This window comes from Corvus brachyrhynchos, unplaced genomic scaffold (genome assembly GCF_000691975.1).
Source record: "Corvus brachyrhynchos isolate BGI_N302 unplaced genomic scaffold, ASM69197v1 scaffold305, whole genome shotgun sequence".
NCBI lineage: Eukaryota > Metazoa > Chordata > Aves > Passeriformes > Corvidae > Corvus > Corvus brachyrhynchos.
The window spans coordinates 2614503-2634363 of record NW_008239284.1 but is presented as its reverse complement, the minus strand read 5'-3'; the positions used below and the strand labels follow the sequence as shown (position 1 = coordinate 2634363).

General features: G+C 52.0%; 2 protein-coding genes across 2 annotated transcripts in view; one reads left to right on the top strand and one right to left on the bottom strand.

Annotated features, from left to right (window-relative positions):
* Positions 1 to 19861, top strand: part of ASTN2 (astrotactin 2) — a 276878-nt gene that overhangs the window by 150032 nt on the left and 106985 nt on the right. The window contains exons 15-17 of the mRNA XM_017740292.1: positions 5919 to 6043; positions 6409 to 6513; positions 7914 to 8093. Of these exons, the coding sequence (XP_017595781.1) occupies positions 5919 to 6043; positions 6409 to 6513; positions 7914 to 8093 (410 nt within the window). The remainder of the gene's footprint in view (positions 1 to 5918; positions 6044 to 6408; positions 6514 to 7913; positions 8094 to 19861) is intronic.
* TRIM32 (tripartite motif containing 32) overlaps positions 14445 to 19861 on the bottom strand; it is a 7091-nt gene continuing 1674 nt past the window's right edge. Inside the window, exon 2 of the mRNA XM_008638327.2 lies at positions 14445 to 19291. Within this exon, the coding sequence (XP_008636549.1) occupies positions 17281 to 19224 (1944 nt within the window). The 5' untranslated portion in view covers positions 19225 to 19291 and the 3' untranslated portion in view covers positions 14445 to 17280. The remainder of the gene's footprint in view (positions 19292 to 19861) is intronic.

The following is a 19861-nucleotide window of genomic DNA, read 5'->3' as shown; positions in this document are numbered from 1 at the left end:
TGTGTGGGACTTGGAGCGACCTGGGATAGTGGAAGGTGTCCCTGCCCATGGCAGGGGGTGGAATGAGATGATCTTTAAAGTCCATTCCAACCCTGTTGGAATCACAAATCTGTGATCCTATGGTTCTTTACCTTTTTTCTGGCCACGGCCGTTTCTGATTGTTGCTCACAGCTTCTCCGTCTCTCCCCTCAGAGCAAATTCCTTTGTGTTTCCTTTAGGAATGGTTTTGGGAGAGGATGTGCTTTTTCTCCACGATGATGAATCGTGAGCCTCATGTTCGCTCTCAGTGCCACAGTGGTGGGCACCACTGGCTGAGTTTCCTTCGGTGCTCGGCGGCGTTGCTGGGACTGTGTGGCCCAGAGGAGGGCTGTGGTGTTTGGGGGATGTTTGGAGATGGTCTGTGGGAAAATCAGGTTCAGTGTTGGCAGAGCACAGTGCTGATGGCGATGGGCACAGGAGCTCCCAGCCCTGCAGAGGGTTTTGGGGCTCAGTCTGGGGGTGCGTGGAGGGGGTGGTGCTGAGCAGCAGCCATGCAGACACCTCACATAGCCCAGGAGCACCAGGGCTTCCGTAGGCACTGCGGCCCCAGTGCTGGCTGGTGTGATTTACCTCCTGAAACACCTCAATTTAAATGCTAATTCTCCCTGAACCGGGGGGGTGAGGCAGCTACTGGATATTGTCAGGCTGTTTATTGGTGGCACTGAAGTGGGACACGCTGGGGACATGGAGGGATGAGCAGCACAGGGACAGGTCCTACCCACAGCGTCGGGGGCTGGTGGAGGGATGCTGGTGGTGCTCGCCTTTTTCCCCGCAGCCTGGCCCAACCACACTTCATTGCAAACAGTGGTTAAGGCTGAGAGTTGGGGAGCTGAAGGGGCTCCAGAACTTGGCAAAACCCGACTGGTCTCTGCTCTTTTATCCTGCCTTGTTCTACAGGAGTGAGGCCTTGCTGAAATTAATACTCAGTAAATTTGGAGTAAGTAACTGCTGCTTCAGAGGGTTTGCATTAAACCTTTATAATTCACCAGTGCCTGAGGTCATGAAGACATGCTGGGGGAGATTTACAGTGTGCTTACCTTCTCCTAAGTGGCTGTGGCAACAGGACACCCTCTTTTCTGCTTCCAAGTGACTCCAGATCAATTTTTTTTTTTGGTGATGACAAGCTAAAAGGAAGCCATTTCTCAATGTCCCTGTGTCAGGCTGGGCTCTGCTGATCTTGCAGCCACCCCAGCAGGCAGCTTCTCCAAGGGAAATTTGGGTGAAAAGCTGGTACTAAATAACCTCAAATCCATCATGTTCTCCCTGAGCCATTGTGGGACAGAAAGAAGTAAGATTAATAACTAATTCTTTGCCAGAGCAGGCGTCCTCTCCGACGTCCCCTCTTGCATAGCAGAAAGGGCGGCCCTGGCACAGGCACTTTGCTGAACATAAGCTTGCTGGATGATAATGTGATTAACATTTGTAGCTGTGCTGGCTCAGATAAGGGTAATTAAATCTCATGCTTCAGGGCATAAGCTAATCACTTGTGGGGTCATTTTATATATTTTATATATATATATATTTACCCCCCATGAATATATTTGCGCGGGTGCTGTGGTGCAGGGTGTGCATCCACTGTCAGTGATGGGTATCAGCCCATGCTTGGAATGTGCAGTGGGAGTTTTACAGCTGTGAGGAGGTCTCCAGAAGGGTTGGTTTGCAGAGTCCATCCTCAAGGCCGTGTCCTGTGGGAGCAGAGTGCCAAGGGAGGAAGCCACAGCTGACTGAGCTAAGGAGGAGAAGCTGCCCCTTCACCCAGCGGTGTTGCTAACAGGAAAACGAAATGCATGTCAGCCACCAGCTGATCTTTCCCTGCTGCAGGCCAGAATCCCACTGCCAGCTTAGCTCTCTGGCTTTGAGTGTCTCAGCAAGGAGACACGGTGCCCCAGGGTGAGCAGAATCGTGCCATGAAGCAGGATCCAGCAGCTGTGGCCCAGCCCTGGGAGACCACAGCACTCCAGCTCCTCCCCAGTGCCTGCACTGGGCTCTCCTGCTCCCCCCAAACCCCGTTTTGCCATGGCATACTGGTCCTTTCTGGAGGCTTCCCATGGGCTGTGTGAGCTGCTGCCAGCACTGTGGAGCACAGCAATGCAGCCCAGCGCTGCATCACGGCTCTGCTGCATGACCTTGAGTGTGTTATTAAAGGTCACAGTTCCCAAAAACAGGGCTGGTTTGTGTGTCTGGTTTCAGGAGGACAGGAGAGCAGTGGCACAGCAAGCTCTTGCTGCCTGAGCCCTGCTCCTGGTACCTAAGCAGCTGCTAATTGCTGTCACCCCAGCAGCACCCTGAGATGTGGGAGCTGCTGATGGTTGTCGGTGTCACCCCAGGCAATGGGTGCGCTGTAGGACTCGCTGAGGATACACCAAATGTCCGTCAAAGCCAGGATTTTGAACTCAGTTTAATCCAGGCAACTGCCTTCCTCCTCAGCCCACCCTGCCAGTATCTGCTAAAGCCTTTGGCCATTTGACCTTTCCCAGCATCAGGCTTGTTCGTATGGAATCAGTTCCCTCCAAGGCAGGCATGTGCTCGGGTCAGATGCTGCTGGGAGAAGCTGCATTTCCTCGCGTAATGATTCAGTATCTGCAAAATGCCTCGGGAGATGCTCAGATCCCCAGCAGGAGAGCGCCGTGCTGGGGAGTGGATTCCGTGTGCGTCAATGCTGGAGAGAGCAGCAACTCACTGCTCCAGTGAGTCCTGGGCAGCTGTTCCACTGGGGAGATGCCAGGGGCAGAACAAGAGGCACAGGAGGATGTTGTGGGGCTGGCAGGTTTGTCTGGCTCCCGCCTGATCCCACTGGAGTAGCCCTGTGAACCCCACACCTGGCCCTGTGCCCGTGCAGAGGTGCCGGTGGCTCGGCTGTGCCCCAGTTGGAGGCACGTGTGGCAACACGTGCACAGGGATGCTGTCACATCCCTCCCCTCATCCGTGTCCCTGCCCTTTGCACAGAGCCCGATGGCTTTGATCAGAGCTTCCAGAGAGCAGAAGAGTGTGGCAGGAACTCTTTTTTGTGCCTCCACAGTGAGCAGCAGTGCAATCCACAGGGTTATTAGAAAGGCCCCGTGGAAGAGGAGCTGCAGCCCTCTGCCGGCTCGGAGCCATGGAATGCTGTGCCCTGGGCACACCCCAGCAGCAGTGTGCCCTGCCTGGCATGTCCCCATCACCATCCTGCCCCTGCAGAGGCAGTGAGGACTCTACAGAGGGACTGAGCCATGCCCAGACCTTCTGCTGTGGCTCATCCCTGCCTTGGGATGGCAGGGAGCAGGGGGCTGGAGGTGGGGAGAGCTGCAAGAGATGCAGGAAGGGTTCGGGAGCAAGAATGCATCTTGGAAGTGCTCCTGAAGTCCTGCCTTGCACTGCTGCTCCCTCCCCTTATGGAAGCACACTGTGGGCACGTGCTGATGCATGAGCCCTCTCCTTGGCTCCCACTTGCCCCCGGCTTTTCCCTGGCCTTTCGAGTGTGGAACAGTTGAACAATTGGATTACAGGAGTGGTCCTGCAAAGCGTGGCTGTTCAGTAAATACCTTCTCATAGAGGCAGCAGCTCTGAGCAGCAGCTGCTGTGTGCAGTCCCCTCATGCCTCAGCTTCTCCCTCCTGAGCTGCCCAAGCATGGACCACCAGCCCCTGGGGCTGTCCTGCCTCACAGATGAGCCAGGATATGCCCAGGGACATGGCATGGGTGGGTGTTGCTGAGATGGCCCAGGTGGGATAACAGGGGGCAGGAGGAGATGCTGCCTCTTTCTATCTCCTCTGCCCCGTGTCAGGGTGCAGGGCGCTGGATGAACATGAGCTGCTGGTGCTGTCATGCCACGTCTCTGTGTCCCCTGGGGCATACCAGGTCCATCCCCTCATGTGCGACAGCACTTGGGAAGGTTCCACCAGCCTCCTCCTGGGCATCCCCTCCTGGTTGTTTTAGAGGTGGGATATGGGGCTGGGCAGGCAGTGACCCTCCTGGCCCCTGTGCTCACCCCTGGTGCAGGAGGTGGGGCTGACCTGCCAGGAAAGGGACAGTCCCCACGCTCCAGGATGGCAGGCAGGCTCCGTGCAGCTGCATCCCGCTTTCCCAGCGCACCATCACGCTTCTCCACGGCTTTGGGATTCTGCAGCGTTGATGTTTTCCCTTTTCTGCTGAGGCAGAGCAGCAGAGACACCAACATGCTTCTTCCCCTGTTCTCTACCCACTTGCCTAATTTTGCAGCCCTGTTTCCCACCACCCACACGGCTCCCAGCTCCGGCAGTAATTGCAGTTTCCCATTTGGAATTGCTGTGACAGCAAAGGGCTCAGAGCAGCAGAACGCTCCACCATGGGGATCCCGTGCCCAGCAGGATCAGTCGGGGATTTGTGAGCTCGCTGTGAGTGAGAGGCTTTTTCCCTCAGACAAATAAAGTAGTTTTTCTTTTTTGCACTGAGGCAGTGCAGAAAGTGAAGCTCCTGAGATGCAGTCAGGTGGCTCTGACATGGGGGTGCAGCATGAGGCAGGCTGCCTGTGCAGCCAGGGAATCATGGCATGGTTTGGGTTGGAAGGGACCTTAAAGATCATCTTGTTTCAGCCTTCCTGCCATGGGCAAGGACACCTCTCACTAGACCACATTGCTTAAAGACCCATCCAGTCTGGTCTTGAACACTTCCTGCGCCCCACCTGTGTGTCCCCGCCTGCAGATGCTCATCCCTGTGCTCCTCTCCTGCCTTGCGGCTGGGAGCATCCCCAGGCTGGCTGCACAGGGCTATGGCTTCCTGCTCACCTCTGGTGCGGGTTGCAGTGGCCACATCTTGGCCCCAGAGCAACGGGAGGACCCCAGGGGAGTGTTCCCCCAACTCAGCATCTCGCTGTGCTGGGACCCATGGAGGTGGCCAGGGTGTCCCAATTGGGAGATAACGACAGGATGACGGATCATCCCCCCAGGGACAGGCTGTGGGGGGTAAAACCAGGGAAGGTGAGCCAAATCAGCAGCTGTTTAAAGGAAAATCTATTCCAAAAAATGCAGCTGGGGCAGGCGGTGCCAGTCTGAACCTCCCCCAAGCTCCTGGGGCTGACCTGATTTTGCAGGAACCTCCCTTTCTTCTGCTCTGCTGCCCTTTTGTCTCCACGCCTGGAGGCTGCGAAGCCTCCTGGCCTATATTTTGGCTCTAAGATCAATATTTAAAATGCCCCCTCCTGTTTCCTCAGCGCAGGCGCGAGGCATTTCACTTACCGGGGGAGGCTCGTCTCCCAGAGACCTGTCTGTTCACCATTTCAAATAATTTCCCTGGTACCGTTGTTCTAGAAACAATTCATTAGGGGCCTATTATACAATGTTATACTTGCCAAGGTTAGAAAAGATCCGGCATGTGTGGTAAAATTGCACTGTGAGCTGTACACGAGAGTGGGGTTTTCTGTGTCTGTCTGTAAAATGTACTTTTTCTGCCTTTTGGAGAGCGAGTCACTGGGGGTGAAAACTGTGGGGGTGATGATACTGCCTGGGATGGGGAGCCCCAGCAGGGCTTGGTCGCTGTCCATACAAAGATGCTGCAGGTGTGGAAAGGGGCAGTTTTGGGGTGTAGCAGCCATTCCTCTTTCCTTGCCCTCTCTCCAGTGGCCCACTTTTAAAATCTGGGTCAAACGCAGTGGCTGGGTCCCCAGGCTGAGAGCAGTTCCATATTTCCCGAGCGCTAATGGAGCTGCGCTCCCTGGGGAGCTCATTAAGCATCACCTCAGAGGGCTGCCCAGCCAGGGCTGGCTGGTGGGGAGGCTGCAAACCCCATCCTCTGGCAGGGCTCCTGCTTGAGGAGATGTCCCCCGCCCAACTGAGCCGCCTGTCCCCATGCCACCAGGGCGGCTCGGCCCTGCTGCCCGGCTGTGCCCTGCATCGTTGCTTTGCAGTTGTCTTTTTCTCTCTGCAGGGAGAATAACTTCATCAAGGACTTCCCTCAGCTGGCTGATGGTCTCCTGGTGATCCCGCTGCCCGTGGAGGAGCAGTGCCGTGGTGTCCTCTCGGAGCCCCTTCCTGATCTCCAGCTTCTCACGGGTACGAGCTGCCCCGGGGTTCAGTGTCCCTGGGGAGAGCACAGGAGGAACAAGAGGGTCCCAGTGTGGTTCCTGAGGGGCATCATCACCCTCTTTGTGCCATCCTTCCTGTGTGCCTGGGGCAGAAATACTCTGAGGGGTGTGTGAGCCCATCCCAGCAGCATCTCCATCCTTGTGAGCTCCTGGCAGCCACAGCCATCCCAGTGCTGGTCCTGCCAGCAGTGCGGGGACCCCACGGCATCACCACTGAGCTTTCAGCCCTCCCCGCACCCTGTTTCTCACCCCTGCAGCACGTAGCAAGGTGGGAGCATTAGGCATCCCCCAGAGCATGGTCAGCAGGGTCACCCGCCCGCTCTTTCTTCGCAGGGGACATCAAGTATGACGAGGCCATGGGGTACCCCATGGTGCAGCACTGGCGGGTCCGGAGCAACCTCTACAGGGTGAAGCTCAGCTCCATCACCCTCTCTGCAGGTGAGGGATTCCAGGGGCAGGGAGATGTGTGTCTGCATGGGTGGGTGGTGGTTTTCTGCCCCAAGCATCCCACTGACATTTCCCACCTCCGTGCCCTGTTCCCAGCACTGCTGCAGAGGCAGGCAGGGAGATTTGCCTCCTTTTTTTGCAAGGGGGAAACTGAGGCGGGGAGTTTGTGCAGCAAGAGGTGAGGTCAAAGCCAGGAGGAAGCCAGTAAGCAACACTGGCAGGGAGGAATTGTTTTGGGGTGGCTGTGTATGTGAGTGTGTACAAAAACCAGTCAGTGCCTTAAAAAAGGTGGTTTCAAAAGGAACCAAAGCACTTGGAAAAGCAGGTCATGTAAAGCACAGATGAAGAAGGGGTGGGTGGGAGGATCCTGCAAATGTCAAAACATTTCACTGCCACGTTTTTATAGCTACACATTTTGTTTCAGAAATGCTGAAACATTTTGTTGCGACCTGAAATGTTTTGCCTTTTCGTTTCAAAATAGCATTTTTTATTTAAAAATCAACGAGGTTTTAAATGGAGAAAGAAAAAAAAGATTTAGTGCTAACAGGCGGCACAGCCCCAAAATGAAATAACCTTCTTGGAGCTGAATAAAGTATGTGGGTTCAGCTTAAAATGAATTCTTCTGGCTTTTTTATTAAACCAGCCTTCTCTTTCAATAAACCAACCAACCAACGAGCCAGATAATCTCATTTTGGTGGCAGTTATGACGTATTTTCTTGCAGTATGTTTTCCGTTCCACCACTGAACCAAAACAGGGCTTTCAGCCAGCTCTCAGCGATGCTGAGGTGCTGTGAAGTCACCACTCTCTCCAGGATATTTCACCTCCATAGAGCAGCAAGGGTCCATGTCCTTGTCCCATGCCAGAGATCCCTGCTGTCTGTATGGCTGTTGCTCAAGGGATGCCCTGACCTTTGCACACCCAAGGAGCTGCCACCAGCCTGGCCCTATATGTCCCTCTGAGCTGTCTCCAGCTTCCCTAAAAATAGTCACCAGTTGTGCTGAGTGCTTGCAGTAGGGATGGAACATCTCTGGTTGTGGATACAGCCAAGCAAAGGCCAAGCACATCCTCTGGGAAGAATGTTCATGATGTGCCAGCAGCCTGAAGAACACACTGGAGCTGGCAGGGACTGTGTGTGTGTGTGTGTGCACGTTCACATGCACATCCCTGTAAAAGCATCTGAGAAATCTCTTAGGGAGAGGAATCATAGAAGGAAGTCAGAGCCACAGCCGGTTGTGGATTCCAAAGGATCAGGTGGAGGCAAAAGAGAAGGAACTGCACCCACGTGGGGCCTTGTATGACCTGAGCAGGGAACCTCTGGGGCTCCTTCCCCTGGGCTGTGGCTGCCAGCCCTGCCTGCCAGACCTGCCCAGCCCTTGCCTCCCTCCCACAGGCTTTGCAAACATCCTGAAGATCCTGAACAAGGACAGCAGCCGGGAGGAGCTGCTCTCCTTCATCCAGCAGTTTGGCTCCCACTACATTGCGGAGGCGCTGTACGGCTCCGAGTTCAGCTGCACCATCCACTTCCCCAGCAAGAAGGTCCAGCAGCAGCTCTGGCTCCAGTACCAGAAAGGTGAGGAGGGCGACGGGAAGGGCAGGGGCACAGACACCAAGGTGTCACGTGCTGGTTTCCATCCATCACTCCTGTCCCACGCGTGCACCATCACCACGCTGGGGAGCAGGCTCAGGCAGGAGGCTTGTCCCAAACTGAGTGCCCAGTGACAGGCGGCACATGTCATTGGCAGCGTCCCTGAGCCACCCTGCCTGCTCCTGCCCTTCAGCTTCCACACTCTGGCTCCATCCTTCCCCTGGGTGATCCCTGTCGGCGATTGAATCTCAGACCCAGACGGGCAGGGAACCTGAATCGTTTATTCAAAGGAGTGAGTTGGTTTTATACACTTTTCCAAGGCACAGTATTTCCTTACATGGCGTGACCTATCCCGTGTTGACACATCAGCAACACGATTCCTAAATGTCCTGTTATGGGGTGGTCACTCACTGTTCACCCGTCTGTCAGCTCCTGGCAGGCTCCTCTCCATAGGGGTCTGCTGTGTGACACCTCCTCCCCCCAGGGTCTGAGGGAAAAAAGCCTCTCTGTGCCCCCATGTGCTCCTCTGCAGGCAGGTTTTACAGCTCACAACCCAATTCTACCTTACTTATAATTCTCCGTAATTCCCCCTTTTCTGTTCTCTACAAATAAGAATTATGATAGTGATTGAACTGATACAACTTTGAGAAACAATGTAAAGTTGTCTAAAGCTTTTACCATCACTCAGAGTCTGCAACTGCTGGAAGGTCCTGTTTCATAGTGAGGACTTAGAAAGTCTTTCCTAGGCAAGACTTTCAAGTTTACTTTGGAAGAGGGTCCAGCTTTTTTAAGATCAGATTAGCAAGTCAAAATGACTTGATTACACTTTTAGGGCAGAAACACAAGCCTCTCTGTGCCGCCATGTGCTCCTTTGTGCTGCCATGTGCCTCTGCAGGCAGGTTTTACAGCTCACAACCCAATTCTACCTTATAATTCCCCATAACCCCCTTCCCCACGGTGGCCCTCACGCGCTGGGGGTCAGCTGATGGAGATGTGACATAAATGAGCTGTCTCAGAATGCCTTTGTTTTATTGCTTGTGACAATGACAGTCTTTAAGGAAGTGCATTAAATCAATAGCAGCCTCATTGTGCTACATCATAAATAATGAGACACATCATTAAACAGGGCAATAAACTTCAGGACTTTGAAGTAATACAATTAGGTTATGTTTATAAAAACTGCCTTATCGCTGTAGCCTTCCATTTGCCAATTCATCTCTCTCCTCCAGGGAGTTGGGGATATTCCCTGGATCTGCTATCTTTCTATTCAAAAAACATCTGTGGTGTATCGTAGAGCCCACCTTAGGACTGATGATGACAGAGGTCATCAGGGCACTTGCCTCCTGTCCTGGTGGCACTGCCAAGAGCAGCCTCGCTCCCTGGAACCAGGCAGAGAGAGGTGTTCTCCCACACGCCGCCTCCCTTGCTCTTGGCTCATTTACTTCTCCGTTTTCCCAGCGCAGCTCGTCTTGTAAGCGTCTTTATAACACCCTGTACTCATTTGTTTGGGTTTTAAATAGTGATAAATGAAGTTTGCCATAGCAATGCCCCTATTTAGCAGGAGAAGGCACGTGCAGGTGGGTTGTTTATGTACTCATGATGTTATTAATCACTTGGGAGCACTCCCTGCAATCCAGGGACAAATGTGTTGGTGGGGAGCAGACCCTGAGTGCCCCATGGTCCCAGCACCATCCCCTCAGACAGGGCTTTCCCAGGAGAACGAGAGGTGGGAATGAGAGGCAGCTGCTGCAGTCCAAGCCTGGCACAAGCATTGCTGCTGTTCCACAATGCTGGGGCCAGGGAGGACACGAACAGCGCTTGATCTGGTGGTGAAATATCTCCTGTTCCCTCACTCCCACCTCCCCCATGTCAGGGGCAGAGGTGGCTCAGGGCTCAGCCACAAAGCCCCGTGGTGGCACAGGGCCTGAAGCACAGCAGTGTCTCACTGACAGAATAATTTCCTTTTTAGTCCATGGTATGCAGCTGGCCGAGGTGGATCCCTCGCTCCCCACCCAGGTCCTGCCCCCATTCCTGGAGCTGTGCCTGGCTGCCCAGGCATTTGTGGGGCATCCAGAGCATCCTTTCCCACTGCCTGTGAAGCACCAAAGCACTCATGGGCCTCCAGGGATCCCCTGGGGGGTCGGATGTAATGCCTGGACATAAACCTTTGACTCCTGGCTGTGCAGCATTTGGGCAGCAGGTGCTGGCCCAGTCTTCTGCTCTGTGCGTGGCACCGTCTGTGGCTTCGGTGGCTGGTGGGGTCAGTGAGGCTGAACTTCGAGGCTGTGGGCAATGCAGAGGTGACCAGTGTTGTATTTAGCTCTCTGATGGCCAGAAAATGCTCTTGGGAGGACATTAAGGATGTTCAGGGTTCTTCAGGAGATGAGCTTGTGGACAGAGAAAGTGTCATGGGAAACCCAGGGCATTGTCCCAGAGAGCTCCCAGTTAGCCAAGAGAAAGAGCTTGCTGTTCATGGTAGATGGATTTTATTCCCAGCTTCTCTACTGATTTACCCTCATTTTGCCACTGACATAAGGCAGATCGGAATAAATAGCTCCAGCTAGACAGTTCTGGATGCCTTCTCCACTCAGAACAGCTCTGGCCTGCCGGGCTCCCCGCTGCTCACCAGCCCGTTCTGAACTGCTCAGTGAGCTCACATATGCATCAGCTCTAATAAATATAAAAGTAGGGCCAGAATAACTGTAATTTGTTAGTGGACAAAACAGGTCACAAGAGGAGGGATAGAGGAGAGTCTCAAGCTAATTGGAACAACACCAGCTCTGAGAAAAATGCACATTACGGGGTGTTTGCAGCACCGCACAAAATTATTTTAATATTTTAATCAACTTCATAAATCAATCGCCAGGCCTCAGGAGGAGGCCTGCAACAATAAAGGCACAATCTGCGTGTCGAGCCCTAATTGAAAACGTGGTTTTGAAGAGAAGCTCACGCCGCTGGTGCCAGGGCAGGCGCTGGCTCCGTGCCAGGGAGGGAGCCGCCCCAGTGCCGGCACAGAGCCTGTGACATGGGTCAGTATCTGCAGAGCTCTTCCTTCTGCCAAGGGCAGGGAAAGGGATCCGCCTGTGGCCAGGGACAGCACAGAGCAGGCAGCCTGCTCTGCCTGGAGGAGTGAGAAGTGTTCATTCCCCTTCCTCCTGCAGGTGGATGAGGGGTATGTGGGGGGAAAGGAGGTGACAGAGCAGCCTGCCCTTGTTCCTAAGGATTGGCCGGAGTGAATCCTGCACAAGAGAGTCAGACAGGCACGGTGGCACAGCTGTGGCACACCGAGCACTGCGCTCCTTCAGCATGGGAGCATCCCCCAGGCTTCCTCACAGGAACAGCCTCAGTCCGTGAGCACACCAAAGCAAACTCCAATTTTACTTCATGCAGAGTGATTAAAAGCCCATTTTTTGGGCTGCTTGCTCTGGCTCTGTGCAGCCAAGCAATGCTTTAACACACTGAATGTCCTCCAAGCGGGAACCTTGAGATCGACCCAGCCATTGATCTGTGCCACGGGAGCCCACATCGGTTTTCTTCCCCGTTGGAGCCAGCATTTAACGCTGACGGTGCCTCATTAAGTTGGTAGCAGTTGTGTGAGCACCTTCATTTGGCAGCTGGGACAAACGTGATGTCCCCAGCCAGCTCCTGCTGTGTGAAAGAATGTGCTGGGCCTGGCAGGATGGAGCAAACTGGCTTTGTCACAGTGGTGCTGAGCTTTGGATTTGTGGAGAAACCAGTGTGGATAACACCCCGAAGTGCTGGCTGCTGCTGAGCAGTGTCTCCATGGCATCCAGGCTTCCTCTTCATTCTGTCCCCACAGTCACTAGTTTGGGGTGGACAAGTTGTTGGGAGATGACGCAGCCAGGACAGCTGACCCAAACTGGGCTATTCCTCACCACACAGTGCCATAATAATAAAACTGGAGGTGGAGGCTGGGAGTCACCCCACCTCGGAGACTCAGAAAATGTCCAGCAGGGAAGAGAGTGATACCCCATCCAGCAAATCCACCTGCTGGGAGCCACTTCACTGATAAAAGTTCATCAGAGAGCTGGCTGCTCTGTGGTTCGTCGTCCTGGCTGGTGAGGAGGAGGAGAGCTTGCTTAGGGAAGGGGGAGAGCTGCTCTGGTTGCAAAATCTGACAGCCATGGTCTGCAAGAGCTGTTCCAGCTTGCTTATTCCCACTGGAGAAGCCCAGCTGGGAAGCAGGAAGGGATGCTGATGGGCTTAGGATGTGTGTGCATGGGTGGGGGAGATCCAGAGGGTTTCACTGCCCAGCTGGGAGGTTACTTTAGGTCTGCAGTGAGGCAAATGTTTGTTTTTCTTGAATTTCCTATGATCTCTAGATAGAGTTTCCTTGGCTGAGGTTCCCTGGCCACGCTGAGTGCTCAGCAAGCTCAGCCTGTGGCTGCTGCAGATTGGAAAGATGTTCATGTTCCCTCTCAGTAATCGATCATTTATGGGAACAGTCCGTGGAGGGGCTGTGTTCTGGCAGGTCCTGTCACATTCCTAAAGCCTTTCTGCTCCCTGTCCTCCCCAGTCCTTGCTTCTCTTCTCTTGGACCACACTCCATGAATGGCATTTACCTGTAGCAGGTGACAGCCTTCATGCTTTCTTGTGAGCTCAGCAGTATTGACAGAAGATCTTCATGAATATCCTTCATAAAATTCAGGATAGAGCCTGGAGCTCTGCTAAAATAGCAGTCTGTGTTACTCTGAGTAGGGCCTGTGGCTCCCTCCTGTCCTTTCAAGGCTCCTTTTGTCTCCCTTCAGGTCTGATACTGCCATTAACACAATTAAGATTGAACTAGTCCGCAGGAACCTTTAGTTTTCCTTTCCTAGATGCAATCAGGTGCATTAAGAAAGCTGTAAGGCTGCTTTTTCATCTGTTAAAGGACATAATGGGTTTCCCTTGTATGTGCTTGGTCAGAAGCAGAACACAAAGAATTTCCGTTTTTGAGATCTGTCCCTATGTACAACCACTCTATTACCTTTCTAACACTCTTACTTGGTTTATGTCATTACATTTATTTCAAAACCTCAGATTTCAACATTTTGTTCGGAGGAGGTAAGAACAATCTAGCTGGTTGCCATGAAATTTAGTTTAGACTAAAACATGTGCTGTGACTCAGTCTGCTAAATGACCTTATGCACTGCTCATTGTAATCCAGAATTGCCAGGCAAGTCGAGTAATTAGTTGTGCAAAATGAAATAACTTTAAATCCTCGCATTGAGTAATGATCCAGAAAAATCACTTAAGCTGTACAATAGAAATGACTCAAAGCATCTGGCTTTATTTTTACTTTTGTAGCTTTGCCCCCTTTGATGAGGAACAGGCTCTCCTCCTCATCCCTTCATTCCCTGGCTCCTGGTTTTGCCCAGAACAATGTCCATGGCTTAGCTGTTTTACCCTAAGAAATCAAAACCTGTGATAAAGCTGCAGGGGAGGTGTAACAGCACCACACGGCAGCTGTTCTGCAAGGGTTGAATAATGTTTGATAAACCAGAAATACATACCTGTTTGAAGAGCTGAGATGAGCCCAAGTGATGACATCCTTCACCCAGCTCAGCCAGGTGGCTGAACAAGGGGAGATCCTGCACGTGCTGTGGATGTACCTGTTGAGGAAATGTCCCTGCTGGCCATGCAGGAGCCCCTCTGGCAGCCACACTGGCACCACCCGAGCCGGGGTCGAGGCACCTTCACAGCTACACCCCCCACACTCAGTCACACCAGGTTTCCTCACCAGCTCAGCTCCCATGGCAGTCTTGATCCTTAAAATAATTTAATCATGGTGCAACAACAAAAGAACAGCCCGAGCTGGTGCCTCCAAGGAGGGGGACTACAGATGAAGGAAACCCAGGGGTTTTATGCCCTCACAGTGTAAGTGCACCAAAGTCTGAGATCTTCTAGGTGAGCCCGTGGCTCCTGATGTGTCCAGTCCCCTGGCTGCACCACGGGTCCCTGCTGGCAGACCATGGATGAGCCAGGGACACAGGGGATGGAGTTTTCAGCCAGGCTCCCACGTTCTGTTGAGCTTCCAGGGCCAGTGAACTCGAACCAGACTTTTGAAACGTCAGGTTACAAGGAAGATATTGCCCTTGTGGCAGTGTGAGTTAAGGTACAAAACCACAGCATTTATTTATAAGGTGGGTAGGGAAGTGTCAGGAAAAGTTCCACGAGCCTGCTGAGATCAGATTTATTCTTGGCAACCTGACACACAAAAAGGGTCTCGTAGCCACTGTGTTCCCAATCTAATCCCCACTGGCTGTAAAATCCAATCTGCCACCGAGGGGAGAAGATGAAGTGTTTTAATAAGAAAATGAGCCGTTTGCAATGCACTTTTAATTGGATCAATTTTTCCTTTATTACACGATCTTTAAAAACCAAACACATACATATGACCAGACAAGCTCTTCCTCCAGGTACAGAGCAGGAGCCAAACTATTTCAACATAATCCTTAATTACTCCATTTCACCTCATTTGGCAGATGATCATGGCACTGTGTGGGAGCACCACAGCAAAAAGAGCTCTGTATAATCATCTCACAGTCGAGATTTGTCAGGGGATGTGCAGACCCTGGGTGAGGGACAGGAGGTTTTCTTTTCTCCTTGAAACCCCAGACTTCAAGAGTTGCAGGCAAGACAGAGCCCCAGGCGCTGATTGCAGTGTCCTGGCCCACCAGTGCCTCCCAGGGTGGTGTTATTTTTCTTAATTCTCTGAGTGAGAAACAGATGACAGACGTTTTGTTTGAACTCTGTAACCAGGAACAGGCTGGAGTAACCAACTGCTCAGTTTACTGGACCAGCATTTATTTTTTTTCCTTTTTTATTTTTTTTCAAGCACTCCAGGAAATGTTATTGCTAGTAGTTGTGCTGTTTATTGCAAAAAAAAAAAAAAAAAATCCATGGGAACAGAAAATTTACAGAGGTACATATTATCATAGATAATATTGCTTTAATTCTTCAGGTCCACGGTAGCATCCCATGTGGAGCAGTTCTTGGAAGCAGGAGAAATGTTTAAAAGAAACCAGAAGGAGAGGAACTGCCATTGCCATAAAACTGCAAAAATGCCTTCAGTTACAATGTCATGAACTGCAGCACAGCCCAGTAATCCTCATCACCTCCCCAAAACACATACTCAGGATGAGAAAGGCTCCTCAGATTGCTGTCACATGCCTTGGGCAACTGCCCCCTCCCACCCAAAAAAGAGAAGCAGAGAATGTGAATAGTGAGTAGAAGCTGGTAGCCTTGGCAAACACACAGAGCAGCTCAGGAGGGAGGGGGAGTTGAGTCCCCTGGGCTCCCTCAGCACCATCGACCACCTCGTGTCTTAGCTCCCTTCTCCCCAAGCTTTTCCCAGCACATTATAGCAGGAGAAATTGGAAGTTGCCATGAAGGAAGCTTCATCACACAGCTGTGTTTGCATGCTCACTCCTTTAGCACTGTCTGAGCACAACAAAAAGAGGGAAAAAAACCCCAAATCCCACCAAAATCTGCTTCCAGTGCTTTTTCTGCAATCCCTTTAACTGCCAAACATCCAGCTAGAGCAGCAGCAGCTCGCCAGCCTGTTTCTCTTTGCTGTTTCAGTAGGGAAAAGTATATGGGCTTCAAAAAAAAAAAAATCAAATCACCTGTTGCAAACATGCTGTAGGACAAGTAGCAAACAATTTGCTGGAGCACGGCAGCCACCATAAAATCAGCTTTTATATTGTCTGTCGTGGCCCCAAATTTGCAACTACGTTCTTGATGGCAACAAATAAATGCACTGCAGTGTAACTATTATCTGTGGCAGATTAACATGCTACCACTGTGCCCTATTTAAATGCGTCCTTCCTTTCAATAAACTATTCTGGTCGAGCAGCACCACACTGAGGTACGCATTTATCAGCCAGGAGAGCAGCACTGTGGGGGCCTTGGTTCACACAGCTGCAGTTTTGTGCTTCGTTTGGCCCAAAGCCGTGATGAGCAGCAACTCTGGTGCCTGCTGGTGTCGTGGAAAAAAGAATTACAAGGAAAAAAAAAATCTGAGGAATGTAGTGTTTTGCTGTGCAAGGGAAAAAAAAGGCAGTGCACCAATGGATGTGCTTCCAAGTCTTAAAAAGCCAGAAGTGAAATAGTCCCCCCTGCCCATCCCTATCTCCTTGCACAGAGGAGGTGCAGATGAGTGGAAAGCTATTGCTAAATGCAGTGGTCTGGAATGCAGAGTAGTGAAGTGCAGGTGAACATACAATGCATTGCATTTTATCTCATTTCCTACAATCTTTCAGTCTTATTCCCCCAGCTCTTCCCTCCCTCCCCAGGAAGTTTTAGATCCCAGATAGACCTTCCAAAGACAGTTTCCAGGATACATTTAATAATAAAACAACAGTAAATAGCAATCCTAGGTTTCCCCTCTTTATTTTTTTCCTCCAGCCCCCTCCCTTTTTACCCCCTTCTACCTAGCAGAGCTCTGATTAGGAATAAAACCTCCGTCTTCTTACAACTCAGGAATAAAGAGGTTAATTCTCTGGCTCAGCTCCGTCTCCCACAATTGCACAGTACTCACTTCACATGAACAGACACAATTCACAAATGGCACGACGGGGCAATCTCTTGAACACCAGAAAAATGGGAGAGACAACCCTGCCTTGTCAGGGTGGAAGCAAAGCTCCATCTCTGTGCGGTTGAAGAGGCCATTTCGTTTTATGCAGTGCTGCAAGCACAAATTGCTCTCTCTAGGAGTTGCCCAGACAACTGCTACCCAGTTCCTTGCAAGTACCACAGGATTGCCTCTGCTAGTTCTCTGAGGGAAGGTGATTTAGAGCAGTCAGTCAGCGCTTATGGCACAAAGGAAGACACAATGGTTGAAGCTGGAAGTGTAGGAGCTGTGGCATAAGGAGGTGAGGAGGTTTATGGAGTGACCAGTCACAAGAACCAAGACTGCAGAGGATGGATCCTTTCCCTCGTGCTTGTTCTTATTTGTATAGGTTTTATATAAAAAAGAAGAAAAAGCAGACCACCACCACCACCACAAAAGCTATTTTGTTTCTAAACACAGAACATGATGGCCTCTATGCCAAATCCCCTTCAGTTATGGCACAGTCTTCCTGAAGGCTTGACACTGGTTCTCGTCAGATTGCAAGGAGACTGGAAGAATCTCCACTGCCAAGACAGGCTTTGCTTGCAACCGAGCCTTTTAAGGGGTGGAGTATCTTCTCAGGTGGTAACTGTAGATCTTAATGCAATGATCCCAACAGTCCAGCACCAGCAGCTGCCCTTTGGGAGTAATGGCAATGCCCACCGGGCAGGTGAGTCCCTCCCGGATTAAGATGTTGTAGCCGCCTCCTTTAGGAAAATGCAGGATTTCCTTGCGACTGCTGTCAGCAACGATCAGGTCTCCCCTGGCATCAACGCACATCCCAGCAATGCACCTGAAATCCTCATTCTCGGAGAAGAAGTGGCTGATCTGGCGTCCCAGCTGCCCATCTGGGCCGACGGAGCCGATGGAGAAGCCTCCTTCTAAGTGGTGCTCGTACTGCCGGTTCTCCAGGTTGAGCCCCAGCCCCTGAGTGAAGTAAATGGTCCCTTCAGTGTCGCAGGTGACAAACTTGGGGCGCACGGCACTGCACAGGCAGCTGTACTTCACCACCCCCATGCCACGGTCCACAGTGAAGCACCAGAGCTTCCCCCCTTCCACGTCGGTGACAACGAACTGGCCCGAGGGCAGCGCGGCGATGCCCCAGGGCTTGCTCAGCTGGCTCCGGTGACACGCCACGCAGTGGCCATCCATGGTGTACACCTTGACAGAGTTGTCGTAGCTGTCTGTCACACCGATCAGCCCGTGGCAGTTCATGGTGACAGAAAGGGGGGTCAAGTTGGGCAAGTCTGCTCCAAGGAAACTCAGCACGAAGCTGTCGATGCCGCTGGGGCTCCGGCGGATCTCCTTCAGGAAGCCTTTGCGGGTAAAAACCTGGATTCGGAAGTTGCCCCGGTCTGCCACGAGGACCTCGCCTTGGCTGGTGACGTGCAGGCTGACGGGGAGGTTGAACATCCCTGGCAGGCTGCCCTTGGAGCCCATCTTCTTGATGAAGGAACACTGCTGGATGCTCGTGGCTGCTTCAGGCATCCTTGGCTTGGCTGGCGAGGAATGGGGGGTGCAGCTGGGCTCCTCCTGCACCAAGTCAGGCTCCCGAAATGGTACAAAGGAGGATGCTGCGGTTTCCATGAGCGATTCCTCCACGTTAACTGTCCGGGGTTTCTTCACCACCTGCCCGATCTGCAGTGGTCCCACATGGCTCACCTTAAGGAGTTCCACCTCTTGGAGAGTCAGCTCCCTCGGGAGACTGTTTGTCAGTTCTGGTTCTTCCTCATCTGCTGCCTCCTCCAGGAGAGCTATATCTCCCTGCTTTATTTTGGCAAGGAAATAGTCACAGCGAGACATTATCTGCACTTCTGCTAAGTTCAGTAGGTAAGCTTGCTCCTCCATCACCTGGTTATTTATCTTCTCCACTTCAGACAAAGAGGTGGTGAAGAACTTGCGTGACCTGGCCAGCTCTTCCTGGATCTTGCGCTCCTCTTTGCTGTACTCCTGCAGAACCGCTTTGTATCTGGATTGCAGGTCTCTTGAAACATCCTCTAGAGCAGCTTTCCTTTTCTGAAGATCACCCATGAGCTCTCGAAGCCTGGCAAGCCTGGTCCCAAATTCCCTCCTACGCTCCTCAGCAGCCTCTTTGATAGCAATGACTCTGTGTCCTTGGGGCATGTGCGAAGCCTCCTTGCATGGCTCACACAAAACCAAGCTACAGCTCTTGCAAAAGTGTCTTGGCAGCCTCCTCCCGCAGACCTTGCACATGAGAAGTCCCACCACTTCCCCCAGGCCGGCTGTGTCGATGATCTTCAGCACGGTGAGGTTGTCGGTGAGCTGGGCCAAGCTGGTGATCCGCGTGATCTTGCTGCAGAAGGGGCACCGGATCCCATTGATGCTGTTGGCCAGGAGCTTCTCCAGGCACTGCTTGCAGATGGTGTGCCCACAGTGCAGGAGCTTGGGCCTCAGGTGCTCCTCGGTGAAGGACTCCATGCAGATGGGGCACTCCAGGACCTCTCGGAGCGCGTCCGAGTTGAGATGAGGGGCGGCAGCCATGGTGCTCCAAGGCAGCTTTATCCGCCGCAGTGCCTTGTGCTCACATCTATTCCAAGGTGCTCCGATTCTGTCCAGGAAGAAAAAAGGGAAATGTGATTTATGTCACCACCAGCAGCTATGTATACATGCAATTTATTTCTGACTTATCGCCTAACCCTGCAGAAAAAGAAACCCAGTTAGCTTTTCTGTGTTGGGAAGGATGGATTAGTCATAGCTAATCTCAGGGTGGGCAAATTTCAAACCTAACTTGCAGCTCCCAGTGCGATGAATTATTCACTTGCAAAATTTGTAAAGTAGCATTGAAAGAAGTGTAATGGCAGCAATATGGAAGCCCAGTAGATATTGATGACTGAATCACCTCCTCATGGTGCCCATCTCCTGCTGCCAAGCCTCGGAGTTTACAGAATTTACTGAAACCCAGGGAGATTAAACCAGGCATTCAAAATGTTGCGCATCAAAGGAGGAACCAGATGGTGTGATGCTTTAGGACATTAATAGATCACCTCTGGAGACCTGCATTCAGATGTGACATCAGACACCAACGAAATAAATGTGCTTGGTTCGCTCTGCTTTGCTAGAGAGCCAAAACACATTTTCAAGGTTTCATACATTTGCCAGGAAGTGAAAGTAGCAGGAA